Source organism: Trichoplusia ni, chromosome 4 (genome assembly GCF_003590095.1).
Source record: "Trichoplusia ni isolate ovarian cell line Hi5 chromosome 4, tn1, whole genome shotgun sequence".
Taxonomy (NCBI): Eukaryota; Metazoa; Arthropoda; class Insecta; order Lepidoptera; family Noctuidae; genus Trichoplusia; species Trichoplusia ni.
This window is the reverse complement of record NC_039481.1, coordinates 7,861,940-7,880,838: the sequence shown is the minus strand read 5'-3', so window position 1 is coordinate 7,880,838 and position 18,899 is coordinate 7,861,940. Positions and strand designations below refer to the sequence as shown.

Genomic DNA, 18,899 nt, shown 5'->3' with positions numbered 1-18,899 from the left:
TGTTTCAACTTACTACTTTATATTACGACATTAATTTCAGACACACAAAAAAATAAAAGAAAATAAAACCTTTTTCAATATTTTTTATCAGCACATTCGACAAAACAGTTTTTATACCTATTGATAAACTTAGATTTTCGAATACTGGCTGCTTATTATTTCAGAAGCCATTAAAAATCTGTATGCACAAAAAAAAAGAGAAACGAAAATTCGCGCCGAATTTCCGACGCAGTACCTAGTGAAAAATAAAAAATACATTTAACATAACTCGACCAAAAACTGAGGTTCCAACGAAAAATTACAGAGCTTCGTAAAAATAAAATAACTTCATTTCTCGCCTGGAAAAGTCCACGAGGGAGCAGTAGTAAGTGTTTCCACATTTAATGAGCGCCATATTTATTTATCGTTATTTCTGGGTGTTGCCGGCTTCCCTCTTTGCTCTTCACACTATCATTAACTAGATGGTATACAAACATTTTGGTAATAAAGTCTTCGCGCCAAACATTTGTACGTACTTAAAGGGCATTCGTTAGCTGGGACTGGTGGCAGTCCAGATTTTATGTGAGCGTTTTAGTAACTACGAATGTTGGTGTGATATTTGCAGATTCTTTTTTAAATGTGCTGTTGAACTTTCGCTACTGCATTTAGACTGATTTAATAGCAAATACACAGTTTAGTATTGGTGAGTATTCATTCGAATGTTTTCAAAATAAGACGAATAAAATACATGCTTTTTACGAGCTGATTATTTCAAAGTTTCCAACTTCATTAACGTTAATACCATTCATAAATTCTGCAATTGATATGCAGTACTTCATTCGCATTACGTTAGTCAGAGATAGTTTTTAAAGAGAGATTAAATTACATTCAACCGAAGTCCAATAACGATTAAGGCTAATTTGCATACGTCGATACCCTGTCATATTAATAACGGTCTCATGTTTTATTACCGCAAAAAGTTCTTGCTCGAATGCATCATCATATTTTTATCTAGACTAGTTCTTCATTCATTAAAGATTTAAATATTTTATAGCTTTTTGCCACACCTGCGAATAGCCAAAAGTTTCTTGCATTGACACTTCAAATAAAAAATTAGAGATACAGCGGACATGCGGTCATTAAATAATCGTAAAAAGAATTAATAGCGGATGTTGTTGATGTAAGTTTTTAATTTTATCGCGTTGAGACAATTGGCCGGAATATTCATGAGCTAAAACGGTATTGGAGATGACCCACGGACTGTGTCAACAGATCGCGTGGTAAAGGTGGACTACGTAACTGGTTGAATGCCAAAATACACCAAAGTGATTAAGGAAACGTCGGCCTGATAAAAATGTATTTTATCTACAATATTTATGTCTGTGTAACCTAGCTAACCTCTACTTCCTTAGGTTTAGATAATTATTAAACTTTTATCGAAAGCTATAAATAACGACAGCCAGTATTTTTTTTAATAATTTCTGCCTATTTTCAAATAAACACGTACTAAAATATTTAATGAAATAATTAAACTTGTTATAAATCGTTTTATTTCTGTCTACACACTTCAGAAACCGATAACCGCCGCGTCGGTCGCATTCTCAACTTATTCTCACAGCTTTTTTTTACACACCGGATGACGGGTTAATGCACAACTAATAAAGACCTATCTACAAATATAAATTAATTCGACGCATAAAAACTTTCATCGTACGCATGTAAATACAATTATTGAGATAACTATAGCCGTGGGTCATTCAAATTATATAATTTACGGTTCCTCTTGATAGACGGCGAGGAAGCGGGCTGCAGACATTTTTATTTTAACACAGTAATGTTTATTATAGTTTAAATTAAAGTACGGTTCACACCTGACGGAGCGCGTGGATGCGGACGGAAGCGCAGCGGTATGTGCGTCGTGCACACACTCACTCACGGATGCGCTCAGGCAAAAATAGCCGTGTGCTATGCGGAGGGCTGCGGAACAGTCGCACGCGTCGTTAAACCTAAGGGCACTGAAAAGTAGCACAAATTTGCCAGTCTCAATCATCCTTTCATCACAGTTTCTAATTATCTTTTGATCGTACTTCAACTTCCCTTCCTGTTCGCGACACCACACAGGACTAACGTAAATCCTGTTTAATAACTCGACGTAGATTATAATTTTGTTACCTGTTGTTACTCAGGTTAATCCCACTTTTTACCACCACTTAAACATTCAAGAATGATTGATAGAGCAGTCGTTCGATACTAAGGCAGCAATTTACTGAGACAACTTTATTACCTATCTATTTGCCGTAAATGTGGTATTAGATTTATGACTCAACTGAACTGTACTTACATTGGACCACTGTTTAGGTATCCGCCAGTTGTACTGCAAACAAAGCATTGAGAAATGTAGAAGATGTGATTGCATCAGTAAATATTGAATTATTTATTGTGGAGTAGAGTCTTGTTAGAGAAATATGTAACACGTTTTCGTGGCGGTTATAATCATTTATCAACGGCATGTAATAATAACGAATGTAGGTGTTCCATGCTGATGTTGGAGTCTCATTATTTATCCAATTTATGTAATAGGTTAGTTGTGGGTGATCTGTGTGCGGCAGGCCCCGCTCCGTCTGGCGGCGCGGCCTTGCTCCGCCCGCAACAGCTGCCGACTCCTATACCAATACAGAACATTACATAAGCTGTATTATAGAACTACATCACCCCGACTTAGGAAACTTGCAATTATGTTCGTTTTACGGCAGTACAGATACGGTTTATTGCCGATATATATTGGAATAACAGTTGCTTATATCAGTTGCAATCTTAATTTGTATTCTTCTAGTCTTATTTCGTTATGAGTTCTTTTGTATTACACTCAAACATTTTAAACGCCTATTCGACGAGCGGCATACAGCAGAGGTTTTGCCGAGAGCTAAATAAAAAAAGCTTGTCTGTGGTATTCAGTGTTTGTGCGCTCTCGTCTAGCTGTCACACAACAATGCGCCCGCCGCAGCCTTGAACCTGCGCCGACGGCCATCGCTCTCTACACGACATTGTGCCAAATGTAATTCAATACATATTTATGTATAAATTATCTACGTTGAACACTTGTGACGACGCAGCCAGTTAAAACCGTTGTCAACACTAAAATGTCATTTTCTAATTTGGATCAAATCCAGAACGAATTATTGTTATCTAAATGGCTAGTATTTCCCAGGAAATGCTTTTTATTATGTTCATTTAAAGCTAATTAATGTCTTAAGTGTTGACACATTGGTGTTATTAAGTAGTTTAATAAAAAATAAGAATGTTATGGTTATTTTTGCGTAGAGAAATTTACAATCGAAATTATTGTTCTTAAAAATTATGTAATGATTCCATTTTTATTAATTTACGTCCAGTTTTGTGTTTTTTTTTCATATTCATTGCATTATATTATTACTTAATTATGAACTTGTAAGATCTTTATCTGCTACTAAACATTCTTGTATCTAAATTATAGTATTTTATTACACATAATTAGAACAACGAGTAAAACATTCTAGATTTTAGTTAGTATAAACGGCTTCTAGCCACACGATGTAATAAAATTCAAAATTATTGGAATAATCTAAAACGAAATTGCACTCCTAAATTCCTGTATACACATTTAGGTATTTAACTTATTTTCTTTATGTAATGTTTTTACTCATATAAATAAATTGACATACCAGAGATGACAAGACGACAACTTTACGTCCGTACAGTCACAAGCGCATTAAAAGTAACATTATGAATTAGAGTGCGCCTTATCCTTGAGCAATAAGGTTGATATTCGCTTTTCTTTTTGACTAAATGCTTTGTGGTTGACTGTACAGTGGCCAGTCTAGTGTTGGAGCACGTCCAAAGGGAACGGTTGAAATATCTCGCGAGTGGTCTCACGCGACAGTTTCAAACTGGTCTCGATTAGTCTCTCGTCACTTCGATATTAACATTATTTATAAATTGACGTTTGAGTTAAAAACAAGAAACGTATATTTAAGAAAAAATATCTACTATTTTAAACGCACTGTACTTGTAATGTAGGCTGTCGACAAGAGGTCTTTGTCTGCTATGACATAACAACTTGGAACTAAAATAGAACTAGGTAATGTCGGTAAACATAGTTGCTTACTGCTTTACATATTTTCGATTTATAATATAGAGTTTTGGGAAGTTGTAATATATGCTTACATAAAAAGCGTCTCTGTACATAGAGTATCTAGAGTCCATGCTTTGATGACTTTATTTATTTTCCTGATAATGCAAACTTTTCTTTACATACTTCATAAAAATAGGCCATGCGATTAGATTTTATTCTGTAATAATATCACACAGTATGTGTAAAAAAAGTAAACATCAATTAAGTCTCCAGTTTTGTATGTTTTATTGTAATTGCAAGTACAATTCTGAAATAATATTTTATACAAATAAGTAAATAAGTAATCTCCTTTTAACTAACTTTTAAAAGAGGTCGTATTCCATCCTAGAGACCAGGTATGGTTCTATGAAGTCAACTTAAAACAATTGTTTATTTACAAAAATGGTGATATCTTTTAAGTATACGAAATAAGTATTAAAACTTAATGAACCTTTCCATTTTATCGATACGTTAATTAGTTCTAGGTCCTAGATTTCCTAGAAGCTTTCCGTCAATCAATGTTTGAAATTTTAATGTGGGAAGTTTAGCAGCCGACGTATCGAAGTCAGCATGGCCGCTATGATTAAGTTATTCCGTTTCAACCTGAAACTATATAGGGATCAAATATTCTATACTAGAATCTAACATGAAGGGATCGAATCATATTTTCCGTAATTGGTTGTGTCGTAATTTTTTGTAAAATATGCTAATTGATGCTCATTGTATTGATAAGGCATAATATGTTCATTAATTTAAAACCCTAATCCATTATCAATTGTCAAAGTGGTTAAATTATACGCTAACTTCTGCATCATGATTATTACATAGTGTAAAATACCTGTTACGGACGTCTAGGGTTCGATTCCCACCCAGGACAAATGTTTATTTAATGAGCTCCATATTTTTTTCTGTTTCCTAGTGTAATTAATCTATATTGTGTATGTTTTAAGAAATATTTCAGTATTTTTATCAATTTCATAGTAACTACTCAAAATACAAGTTCTGCTTTATTTGCGACTAAGTGGTGTTGTGTAAAAGGTGTTGCATATTATACAAAAATATATATATAAATTTGCATACCATTGCTAAGTTTAATCGTTTCTTATAATTCCTGGTCGTCTTCGTTGCTAGTTAACAGTATAAGTGATTACGGAGAGTGTCTCCTAGACTATTACGCGGAGTGTACCCTCATCAGAGCGACTCCTGTCAGCCCACCTCAATCCACGACAATTTACCTTTGACCTCGTATTAAATAGTAATTGGAAATGAAGCACTTGTTCAGACCAGCCATTTGGCCTTTGGATTTTTGTAACCCCTTTGTCTACATAGTTTGTATAAAGGAGTTTATGACATTTTGTTGAGAATTAATATGGTTTTTATTAATTTTAGTAATAAAACCTAAAAGCTTTAGAAGGCTTAAAAGAAAAGTTTTATGTCTATTCTCTATTCATATTAATTTTAACTTCGCTTCTCAATATTTCAAACATTTTACAAATGGAGTAGGTACTTCGAAAAAAGAGATTAATTAAATAAAAGCCGACGCAACCCAGTATGTTTGTTAAAAAACGAATCAAACCTCAACTTTTTCGAGGAATGCTTCAAATTGTTTTGGAATAAATAAAATTGAGGCATCCGAATACAGGCGCCCCTTTGCCAATCCAATTATTTCTGAAATGAATTCTTTATCGATAAAATTAATTAAACGTAATAAATCTGCCATTTGGTATCTTTTCATTACAATAACTCATAATTATTAGGTCAGGGGGTGCTACGTTAATCATCATTATAAAATATAGGTAGTATAACAGTCGAAGGTCGAATCTTAACCATTTTATGAGAAAACTTTAAATAACGTTTTACGATCCAAACCAGATATGATTTATAAGAATACACTTTAAATAAAGTTCTGTAGGTTATAGTTTACCGTAAGCTTCTAAATATTCAGGTGCTTGATAAAGGGTACAAGTTATTGTTATCAACAATAATTCAATTGAAACGCGTTTGATTGTTTAGGATCGTGTTATAGACAAACATGTTTGAGACTTCACAACACAAAACAGGTTTCAAAACAAGCTATTGACACTTACAAAACCAATTTAAGTACTTCAATCAATAAGTATTTTCTTAGAACAATTTCTTATACATTTTCCTTTTCCAGGTCCAATTTGTGGCGGTCAATGCTGCGGCAGGGGACGTGAAGAGAAAGTCAGATCAGCGCTGCGTCGAACAGCTGAATTCAGCATGACTGTCTCCACGAAGAGAACTGCTGAACTGTTGCTGTCCACCAAGAGATCTTTACAAGGTAAGAAGGATTGTTTCTATGCTCATTTATTGGCAAGTGATTATATTGACCAAGGATTAAAAACAAAAGGATATTTAAGAGTTTGTATCAACACAAAAAACCTTACCATATTAACTATATCACGTTTTATAAATATGTCTATACTGCACTATTGACCTCTATCTGGTTAGACTGAAAACTGACCCGAAAAATAGTTTAGGAAAGATCTACATAGAAAATATGAGATTATATATTTAAGATTCGATCATATTTATGGAAATTGCATCGGAAAATCATTTCATATACTAGAAAACATAAGATAACACGTTCATTCGTTTAGATGTCTTAGTTTTGCAATTTTGAAACACGTCTTTATTATTCTCTGAAACCTAAACCACGGTCGACACTAAAGTCTTGATTAAACGGACGGCCTGGATACGCTCTGGTTGTTGAGCAAATCATCAATATTGAGCGTCAGTTGCGAGATCAAAGTGGTTTACTGTATAGTGTACAAACTGCCTAGGTAGGTATGCAGCTAAATATATTCTGTGTATCGGATCCATTGTCTACAATGCAGGCATTTGATAAGTTTCAAATACAACTTTAATAAAGTTTATTAGACAATTATTATTATTTACATACAGGAATTCGTATTTATTTAACTGCATTTTTTTAGTTGCCTATAGAGAATTTCCTATATTTTCTTCGTGTGATCGTGTAATGCTCATGAGAGTCGAGTTAGCTAGGCCTCGGGAACTCCCTTTGCCAAGTAGCAATATTAGAAATAGATACAATATTTATGAAAATCATAATCAATTATACATGATAAACGTGATACTCCAGCGCTTTTAGCTCAGAGATTGCATAAAACGAAACAGTTTAAAAGTAGTTGATTTAAAAAGGATTCTCGACGGCTCCTCTTAAATAACGTCAATTGTAACCGATTCCTGTGCGATGATAGGATAAGCCAATCAACTTTCAAACCAATACTTACTCAAGCCGCGCTCAACGTACCGAGGAAAGTATTGTAATATAGCATTTGTAAGAAAGGCTCGTATGCCCCATTTGCTTTTAATTAATTCGTCGTTGCTAGGGTACGGCCGTAATCAAGCTTACTTGTGAGGCATCTTTTTATCTTAATTGAATCTCATCTGTAGGCCTAGCACGCCCTGTCGTGATTAGCTGGCTCATAGATTTTGCTGCCTGTCAAGCCTTGTTTTACACCCCGCTGTGCTCCTTAATTACATCGTTTTTAATTTGCGAATTTGAAACACGCTATTCGGAAAAGATTTTATGGAGCTAATTTAATTCAAATCTCCGTTGTAGCTAACTTCATATCTGTAGCTAGCTTACACAATTTTTTGCCATAATATGAATCTTTGGATGAAATTTTTACCTTGGCAACAATAATCAATGACTATAACGCAGATCTGCAAGGTATTCGGAATATTTATAAATGCATAAGACGTTGCATTATACTTTGTGCTTACCGATGTTAAAGTCCAACTATTTGACTCCTCATAATATGAGCATGAAATAAGCTTCAAGAATAGCTTGTATTCATTTATAAATTGTATCGTGCATTATACAATAAGGACTGTCTGTAGCTTCATTGTGCAGCCGGTATAAAAGAAGACGTTATTGGAAGACGAGCGCATAGAGATATGTTTATTGTGTCAGTGCCAAAGATCAATCGATTATAATAAGCAGATGCGGCACATCGTAGCGCGACACGGGCCTACCGCAAGCCGTGCCCGCCGCGCGCCGCCGCACGTACAACAATAAACACGGGCACCGGGGCGGGCGCCGCGTGCTAGCCGCCACTCGGGAGCTTCAACAATACTTGTTTAACAAACACTCCCAAAGCGCCGGCAAATTACCCACTTTGTGTGTACAGACCCTTATGGGGTTATTAACGCACAAGCACCTCCAAAACAACTAATATAAATAATCCGCTTTATCGCCAAGTAATATCTATTCGATGCGTGATTCGACAAATACGAAAATCAATTGAAATAAAATTAATTTTATTAATTTCCTGTACGAGTATGTTCCACCTCCTTAATTGCCGCTGGTCATTCGCACTTCGAAACTTGTTCCGCAATTACGCCGCGAAGACGTTACGATCATATTCAAATTGATAATATTTAAATGGCATAAACAAAATTAAATGAAAAGATTTATAGCGTATAATGCAATATAAAAATCTACCGACACGATATTAAAGTATTTTTGATATAAAACGATTTTATTTAGTTTAACTTTGTTTGCCATAAAAAGTAATCACTGACGCTATTAAGTCGGTGCGGCAATCGTGAGCTCGTCGTTAGCGAAGTGTTAAATAAATATGAAATGTGTTTCCAGAAGAGCGCAGAAACTCGTTGGTCCAACGAATATTAACATAATGAACTAGATGTGGGACGTTCTTATATTCGTCAAGCTAGTAGTGAAGACCACCTATTGCTAGATTTAATTGTTCTTTAACCCAAAATGAAAAAGGTTGTCTTCCTTTGTTGACTTGTGGTACTTGATGAAGAATCTGAGTGAGTAAACTAAACGAAGCACTTGTGCCATCTGTGCATAAACCGCACTAACACCGATAGGGTGTGCAGAGCAAACATCAACGTTCAATAGTTAAATGCTGCGTCATTTCTTCCCCTAGGCATTCAAAACTTAATATATACATCGATTGCAATGCCTATAATGCTCCTAAAGGACTAAAGTTAATGTCTAACATTCAAATTCTTGCCAGAACTGGCTATATTTATCGAATAACTAACGATTTTGGCCTTTACAAAACCAATTTAATGCAAATATCTATTAAATGTCCTCCGATTTCTAACAGCGCCTATAAATAAATAAAGTAACTTAAAAGGACAGTTTAATACTGAGACATTTAGGCGTGTTTGGTCTGGCTGTGACCTAGCTGAACAAATGGCATCGTACTCAGTACATCTATCTAATGCTAAGCATTGACTACGACGAGACATGCAGAATTTATCACTGCTTAACTCGCACGCGAACATAATATATGACCCAGTTAAATAACGTACGTTGCGAACAAAACCAATATCAGCCGACGCGCATAGATTAACGACAACGTCTTGCAATAAGATTTTATTTGTTATTTATATTCCCACAGCAATGAATATTAGCTCTTAGATCTAAAATAGACTTCAAGGCTTATTTACCTGCGAGTACACTTCAAAAGATTCTCATCTACATGAGTGGTGAGCGTCATTATTATCTTAAAATATAATATCGGGTGCGACGACCCCGGGACTAACAAGTATGAAACAATGAGCTCCAACCCCTGCTCCTGAGAGGAAATAATCAGAGTGTGCTTCACGCGGAGGGTTCCCTTTATACCATTGTTCAGCGACTGCCTGAGGGCCTCGGGGACCACACGCACGGACCCTCATTAGAGCACTAAAATAATTTACCTTTGTGCTTTATAAAGGTACCGCACATTAACGTTAATACAGACCATTTAATATTAATAGACTTCTCATTAACAGCTCTAGTCCCAACGCTTTGGTTATTCGGAACAATAAATTCCATCGAATCACTAAGTTGTCACAAATAACCCTTCTGGAGAACTACTCACCATGGACCCGACACCGTATTAGTTCCATTTATTCTGTTTTGTTTGAGGAAATTGGGCTTCGGTTGGGGCTGGGATGATACATAGCTCCTGACGGATATAAGCGCCGGTCTACAATATGAAATTTCCTTGAACGTATTTTCTATAGAGTGGAACACCTTGAATTTATTGAGTTTGTAGATTCTATCTAGCTGCATTATGAGATGAGACCTGGGTTTATATTGCGGAAACATTTTCTGAATGTGATGTCATTTAGATTACGGATGATTTGTAAAGACATAAACAGACAACCTGTGTTGAAAATTCAGAAAATGCAGGAAAGCAAAGTTCTGTAACCAGACGAAAGACACAAACCATTCTCCAAATGAGAACAAAAACTAAGCAAGTCTTTGAAGCAAATGAATGGTGATAAAACAGGGAAATATATTTTCTTTCACGAGCCATTGTAGTCGCCTTTATATTCACTTACCCACGTCTCAATCCTGTCTAAATTACAGTTGCCCTGGCTTCTCATTACTACGTCCAGTTCTGCTTTTCGCAAGATGAAATTGCTTAAAAGGCAAAAAAACTCGGCGCTACTGGGTTCATTTGTTGAAACGTTGAAACAACCTCTGTAGAATTTACATAACTAAGTAATTAGTCCACTCTGCACAGTCTATTCACACTTTTAGTTGCGCAACACTGTAATGCAATTTATGATTCTTAAACTGAATGACTTTTAAGTGTGAATGTTAAGCGGAGGCGGTGAAATATTAAACACGAATTTGATGAAAGCCATCATTGCGAAGGGAGCCGCGCGGGTTATTGTTGATTTGGTCAAATTTGTTTGCAAATGGCGAATATGCATGAATATGAATAAAATCCTTTAAATGATCACGTTTTCGCACGCTTTTTTTAGATACTTTGCCGAAAATAAATTTATCAGTCTTTTCAGTTCAATAATTTAGTAACACTATCCTGTATTTCACAACACTATAGCTTTGCTTCCTATTTTCCAAACATAAACCCGAAAATAGGTGGTTAAGCAAAATTGAGCAAGTTTTGCGGCGTTCCAAAAGGCATCAGGAGGTTCCCTCTGAAAAGACGAATGGTACTTATTATTTATAGCGCAATCGCCGTACCGTAACAATGTAATAAAATTAAACAGAAGTACCACTAACACAAATAAATGACCATGACCTTTTGCAAAAACCGACTATGACTCTGAAATCGATTTTTTTTTCACACTTGAACCATTTATAATAGTTTATGAATGTTAATTAATGCCTACTGCTAGATCTCAACTCTTGCCACAGACTCAGCAAGATTTAAAAACCAAACTAACTAGCCAAGTCAATTTGATTTTCAATTATGCTTTACAAGTTCGTTCGACGAGATTTATGCATAATAGTTATTCAAGTCGAATAGAGCTTGACAGATTAAATTTACGGATCGTCGCGTAAACTTTTTCAAGATTGATGAATATTTAACTTAAAAAACTGGTTTCATGTTAAGTTTTATCGTATATCTTTGTTTAATACTAATAATTTTACTAACTGTAAGAATTGTGACTGTAATTTTGTCAAAAAACGTCGTTAAGCGTCTGACTGACTATTTGAATTCTATATCAACAAATAGCTATTCAAATGCCACATTCTTAGTGTACCTTCTGTATTGGTTGTATAGTTCCACCGTTTCCCATTTCGATACACTCAATGCGAAGGATTTATTCGGGAGCTCTGTGAACTGTCATCAATCCCCTATTGTGCAGGTGAAAATACCGAGAGCTCCTTTAATGTCCTGTCTATAGTAGCTGATGAGGAAAGCAATGGAGCGAAACGTTTATTATGCACATTTATGTAAGTAGAGATCATTTTTGTACTCCAAGAAAAAATCTTGAAAGACCGCTTTTCGCGTGAGCTGGTTATATGTCGCCAAGGATAGAAAATCTTGGAGGGATTTTTGTCAGGACTTTGCCGAAATGTGGGACACAGTAGTTTTGAAAAAAAAATCGATTAGTAGATACTAATTTGAATACATATACAATCATTTAATATACAAAAACAAAATATAGATTAAACAATATTAAAATTATAACAAGAAACTAAATATTGACCTTCGTACACTTACTTTTGATTAAAACAAACCACTGCGGTGTTTTCACTGCGGCATAATCCAAGAGGATTTATTATTATTACAATTATAATGAATCCTTAAAGAGAAGGCTTCACATTAAAGGTATATCTACGAGTACGTCGTAAACGCCGCCGGCTAAAAAGCTTTTCGTCAAGCCTCATAGATCAAAGGCGCTTTTCATCCTTCACGTACATACATAAATGTAAGCTTGAGTTTACACGCATAACACGCCCGTTCGTATTTACTCTTAGTAGCATTCTGGTGATAAAGACCTGAGTTATTTAATTAAGAAATATCTCGCTGCTATCTCTATCGGCCGGATAACGTCCTCCTTGAGAACCAAAGAAATTTTATAAGTATATATGTGGGCAGGAATGAAGCGAGGCGTTGATCCCGTCGCTCGGCTCTGCATTCCAGAGAGATAACACTAGATATACTTAGCAGGTGCCACAAACTATGAAACCAAATACTCCGGGGATGTTTGCCCGACAACTAAGCGTATTTACAGAGCCTCTGTAAACATTACGTTTAATTTATTGTACACAAATATTACGTAAGTTATATGTAACCGACTTTGGGTAAGACGCTATTCAAACTCGATTTAACCTGAAGGTTTAAGTTACACATTATTATATTATAATTAGAAAACTTTATTTGATTATTGTTTTATCTAGCAAGCTGTACTTATTTTTGCTTTCAAAGAAAAATCTTTACAGCATTCTACATCAAAGAGTACCTTGCAATAACATTTTTTAATACGTAATTAACCTATTTTTGTCCTCAGATCACCTCACGGGATTATCGCACCAGTCGCAGAACAAGACCGCGACGTTGTTCACACAGCTGTACCGCGGGCACGCGACCCGTACTGTGCAGCCTCTAGCGGCGCTGTACGACGACATCCGAATAGTCCTGCGATCGAACGAAGCGGACATCTCTACCGAGAACCTGGGGGCTGGCCCGCCGAAGGACCTTGCGGCCAGTGCCAAGAAGTTCTTCAGGGAGATATTCCCCGTCGCCTACCACAATGTACTCAAACTGGATTCGAAACAGTTCTCCCCCGAGTACGAAGTGTGTTTGAAGTACGCATATGATGCTGTCCAGCCATTTGGAGATGTCCCGCAACAGGTAAACAAAAAAATCTTTTTTTTTTTAATATTCCATTAATCTCCAAGATTGTCGTAGTTATTTCATATGAGTGCCTAAAAGTACGAAAGGGAAATTCAACGTTTCTTAATAATAGAGAGAGCAACGTTGGGTTACATTAAAATTTAAACTGAAGGTTTTCGTTCATTAAAAGTGATGGTACGTTACTCCTTTTACTTAACTACTGGCACGCGGCTTAATTGGGTTAACCCGGAGATTACATGAATTAACCTGTGCTGTGTAGTGTCGTATTTGTAAATGGATAATTTGTAAATGGATGGATAACAATATTTTATTTTTATTTATATTTCTTGGGACGAGTAGCTCTCACAAAGTATTCATACTAAATAGAGCCCTTTAAAAACTTTTCATTTCCATATTCATACTTTTCCAGCCACTAAAGTTCATTATTTATGTTTATTCATGCTATCACTCTCAATAAAATAAACTCAATACGAATAAATGCCGTAATTTAATTCAAAAATTGACAGGTCTCAATAATATTAGCTAATACATGAACATAATAAATACAGTATAGAAAAGTGATATCAATTTCAGAGTTGTAGCGCAATAAATTGTCTCGCTGCATAATTCATGAAATGCTTATCTACATCTTGTCAGAGATATAACCGTACTTATGGGTCTAACAACCGAAATGTCTGCAGCAGTCGGCTGCAATCAAGAAATCTTTATTAAAGTACTCGTTACATCATTATTGTACTTTGTTTTATGACTGATTTGAGATTTGACAACTAAATTGTTAGTAAACTTATCACTATAACGTTATTTAATAGATTATTTTACGTACTCGTCAAGACAAATGTTTTCATCACGCCAGTAGTTAAATTGTATCTAAATGTAGATACCTATCTATAGGTTGTAGTGTGGTGAGTAATAATTGGTGGTTGCGAACTTCTAGACATTTACTAATTGTGTGGTCCGACCTGATTTGCAAGGTAGCTGGGTCTCGATCCTCGCTGTGTACCTAACTAATAGCCATCTGTACGCGACGGTACCGTTGCCCAACCGACCTGCACAGTGGCTATTTAACTACAATTCCATTTATCACGAGAGGCGCAGGACAAAGCCCAGTGTTTCATAATACGTATAATGAACGCTTTTGCAACGTGCCACGGAGTTGTCACGATTTTTTTTTTTTTTTTTTTTTAAATCCTTTATTGGTATTAAACAAAAAAACATACATCTTATAAACCCACCAAACTGTTGTGACAGTTTGACGGCGGGAATAGCGCTCGTTATTACATTTTATAAAATATTTAAAACAACCTCGGAACATACCAGGACTTACAAATAAACATAAAAGCAAATCAAAATACACATTAAATAGAAATTAACTTAAACTAAAAACATCAGACTACCTACATACATTAACTAACATTTTTGGAAAATTCTAAGTTTAATATTTTTAACAGATTCTTTTTAAGTGAACGTGTGCTCAACTGTGTGTCCATTTGCCTCAACCAGTCATTATCATTATACAATACTGGGATCAAATACTTATTGGTTCTTGCGCCGTAATAATTTTTTATGGGTGGACAGACTAACTTATTTTCTCTTACACGCCTTGTATTGTACTTATTTACTATTTTTACTTTAAATTGTTCTTTATAAAACTGGTCAAGGATCAGCAAGTATTTGACCCGTTCATGCACAGGTAGCATTTTAAGGGTAACATACAGTCTATCATAGTTTTGTTTACATTGATGTCTAACTTTAGGTGGTACGAGATATTTCAAAAACCGGGTTTGCAGGGATTTAATGTCATCTAAATAAGATTTGAATGTGCGGCCATATACATTTAAACCGTAACCTATCAACGACTCGACTAGAGCAAAATAAACAACACGTAGCGTTTTTCTACTTAGTGGCGCTTTTAGTGCGTAGAACTTACTCAGAACTGTTCTGAGTTTCGTGCACACCGTGTCAACATGCGTCCGCCAATTAGCGTTACTATCCACCCAAAGACCAAGGTACTTAAAGGTTTCGACAACTTCTACATTTTGGCAGAAACAACTACTATTATTCGCGTGTAAGCATTCATAGGTGTGGCCCTGTATATTTATGTCCGATCTATTTGTACTCTTTGCTGCTCGGTTGTGAGGAGAATGTATGTGCATTATCTTGGTTTTGTTAACATTCAAGATGATTCCATTATCATGCGCCCATTTGGTGATGTTATTGAAATCATCCTGAATGCCAGTTCTGGCTTCGTGTATGTTATGAGATGAGTACATTAAGCACATGTCATCGGCATACATAAACACTTCACAGTTTTTTACCACGTTTGTGACGCTGTTTACGTGCATAATATAGCCAACCGGGCCAAATACATGTTACAGCCCTATCCTTTATTATAGACATTTACGTAAATATGTAAAATTATTTACCAATACCAGACATTTCTGTACCATCTCTCAGAATAGCGTATAGTAAAATAGTTAAGTAACATTTCTTAAACTTTAATTTTATAATGGAAGTATTATTCCATACAGTTAGGTTTCCGCATGACTATTTTCTGCCGTGTAACTATAACTTGGAAAATTGTTTATTTTTTAAACTAACTGGGTTCGCTAAAGTTGGTAAAAAACGTTAAACTGGAGCATGCGGACAAATGCAAGTCATGCAAAGGACATGAAAAGCGGGCGTGCGGAACCGCGATAACACTCACTTTGTATAAAACCACTTCTAGACTTTTACGTTTATTTACATATGCAGGTTAAGACCTCTACAGTGTTGGTGGTCATTACTTAACCCGTAAAATTGAGTTTATTTACATAAATTTTGTCGTTCACTGCTGCCAACGCCGACGCTTTAAAATAATAAATCATTTTCTGAGTAATATCCTACGTTCCTACTGCTTTTCCGTCATTCCAATATTAGTTAGAAACGTGTTTTCTTTCAGTTTCTCTGATATATTTATAATCATCGTTACACCGGACTTATGGTTTGATAGGCTAAATTAATCTCTAATGACCAAAACATGGCACTTTTATAGGTGAGATGATTTATTCATTACACGCGGTGCTCGCGGCGCTGCTTTAAATTCATCATCTGAGGATTACGAAATTGGCTGCAAGGTGCTTATAAATATGAGAATAATGTTTACAAATAGATGATTGTATTGTTAACAGTTGGGCACGTCTCTGTCTCGGTCGCTGGAAGCTGCGCGCGCGTTGCTGCAGATGTTGGCGGTGGGCGCCGACGCGCTGGCCACGACGGAGCGCGTGGTGGCCAGCGGCAGCGAGACCTGCGCCGAGCGCCTCATGCGCGCCAGCGGCTGCTCGCGCTGTCACGGGCACGACGCGCGCCCCTGCAGGCACTACTGCCTCAACGTCGCTAGAGGGTAAGTCGAATATTATGAATTTCATTTTAGTTTTTTATAATGATATGTTAACTATTATTTAAGTCTTTAAGAAAAATTGCTTGGATATACTCTTAATTTTTTATTCCATAGTTATCCATATAGGATATCAGTGTGGCCCTAATATTATTCAATTATTGTATATTTCTTCAAAAAACAGGAAAAAGTCGCCAAATATTAACTCAAGCCCAGCAAATTAATCTCTATGTGAAATTTGTCTTCGACAAATCATTCGTCATTCAATCTGACGTCATTTTACATGATTCAGTTTCAAACACTAAACAAGCAAGTTTGTGGCCAGTGTTTGAACATTCCCTGGACTGAGACTATAATTTAATTATTTTTGGAGTAGTTCCACTATTGAAACTTTGTCGTCACTTTGTGTTGTCAATATTGGGTTATGAAAAGTTAACGCCAGTATCTTATTCATCCGAAAACTAAGCAAAGTTCTTTCCACTCTCTAAAAGATTTATACCTATAGTAAAATTCTACTTTGTTTCATAGCAACAGGAATAGTAAGCTTTTAGATAAATTTTCTAGTTGAACTGGCACTGTCGACGGTTGGTTAACCGCATTGGCATGTAGTATATCTGATCGCGTGCTATTGTCAATAAGAAATTACTAAGAATGCGCAAATACTGTAGCTTGCTGCACCAGACGGTATTGCAGCTTTCTTAAGTAGACAATTTCAGGTTTTATTTTTAATCTAGCCGGTTTTGCAGTATGGGATCACATTATAACTCTCCTTTCACTCTTATTAAGTATTTTCCTTCTTGTGCAAAAACTAAAAGTGGCAACTAATGTAAAATCTTATTACACCTCAGGCTGTAATGTCTATAAAAAAAAACAATGATGATGTGCTTTCTAAGTGTGATTTTATTTGCCCACTTGTATCTTACAGGTTATAAGAAATGTCAATTGAAGGCTTAACGAGCAAGTAATTAGTACTGCAGGTTTTGCACCGCGCCACTAATTAAATTCGTTAACTTCTGTTAACCAAAGCGATCTTAAGTCAAACGAGTGCCAAACTGTGAGGTGGTTCTACGATAAAGCCAAGACTATTCAGAAGTATTTCATAATTAATTCAAACTGCTTGTATTTGACAAACTTCTTTACAGTTAGTATAAAGAAAAATTTTCACTATGTTATTTCATAACGAATCAAAAGTATTTTTTTCTGACAAAGTTAATATCTTCTGCAATATTCAAAATAACAAAGTCATGAAGTCAACTTCCTTCGTATTAACTCTTAAGCTCTTTATAACATTTTAAATAAAAAAAGCCTTTAATAAACGTCCCAACGACACAAAAACGTGGATTAAAAACGAGCGAATCGTGTGAGAATTAATCCTACATATCCTGCATTCATATAAACTGCGATTTCATTTAAAAAATGTTCAATATCAGTTGTGGAGAGTAGCGAGTAATCATGTCGGGGTATAAACTGGCCAGACTACACTTGTTCCGTGGTTATGCGTGGGGATTAATTGCAGTCTGAGCTCGTACAACAAGCTCTACAACCAGGACTGAGGAAGGGAGATGGGGGTTGCTCGGTGTAGCGGCGTCTCGCTTCCACAGCGGTATAGAATCGTGAAATGTTAGTGAGAGTATTGACTGTATTGAATACTCCATGCGGGTTGAGATACAGACTGACTGTTTGATAAAACATTATATGTGGGGTGCTCAGGTTAGTAGATAAATAACTAAGACTAATGTTGAAAAGTATTAAAAAGGTTTACGATTTAAAAATGGTCATTTTATTGTAGACATGAATGATACATCAATTTTGTATCTCGTTCATTAAAAAGTAGTATTGGTAGATATTGCAGAAGGAACTTACAACTTCACTGTTTTTAATACAATAGTTTATCCACATAACATCATATAAAAATACCTGTTCATATTTGAAACAAAATGCACTTACAAAATAAATGAAAATCCTCTTAGAATCAATAACAAAGCAGAACAAAAGAAAGCATCTGAAGTTCCCTCGCTAGTGGAGGACAAAGTAAAACACGGTTAACATTTTACAAGTCCCGTCTCGTGGACATCGGGAAAACATTGAACAGGCACCGTTACATAAACTACTTAGCTTTTATCTTCTATTGTATTTTTTTCGATATACTACAGGATTCTTTTTTAATGTTAATCAAAAATAATTTCGATAAATGTCAATTTTAATCCGATATTTTCGGAAAAAACTTTTTCAATTTTCCAGTTTAAATGTGTTAAGTAGAAAATAT

General features: G+C 35.6%; 1 protein-coding gene across 1 annotated transcript in view; it reads left to right on the top strand.

The window, feature by feature from the left end:
- LOC113492872 (division abnormally delayed protein) overlaps positions 1 to 18,899 on the top strand; it is a 96,038-nt gene that overhangs the window by 61,150 nt on the left and 15,989 nt on the right. The window contains exons 2-4 of the mRNA XM_026870577.1: positions 6,288 to 6,431; positions 12,914 to 13,257; positions 16,428 to 16,639. Coding sequence (XP_026726378.1) covers positions 6,288 to 6,431; positions 12,914 to 13,257; positions 16,428 to 16,639 — 700 coding nt within the window. The remainder of the gene's footprint in view (positions 1 to 6,287; positions 6,432 to 12,913; positions 13,258 to 16,427; positions 16,640 to 18,899) is intronic.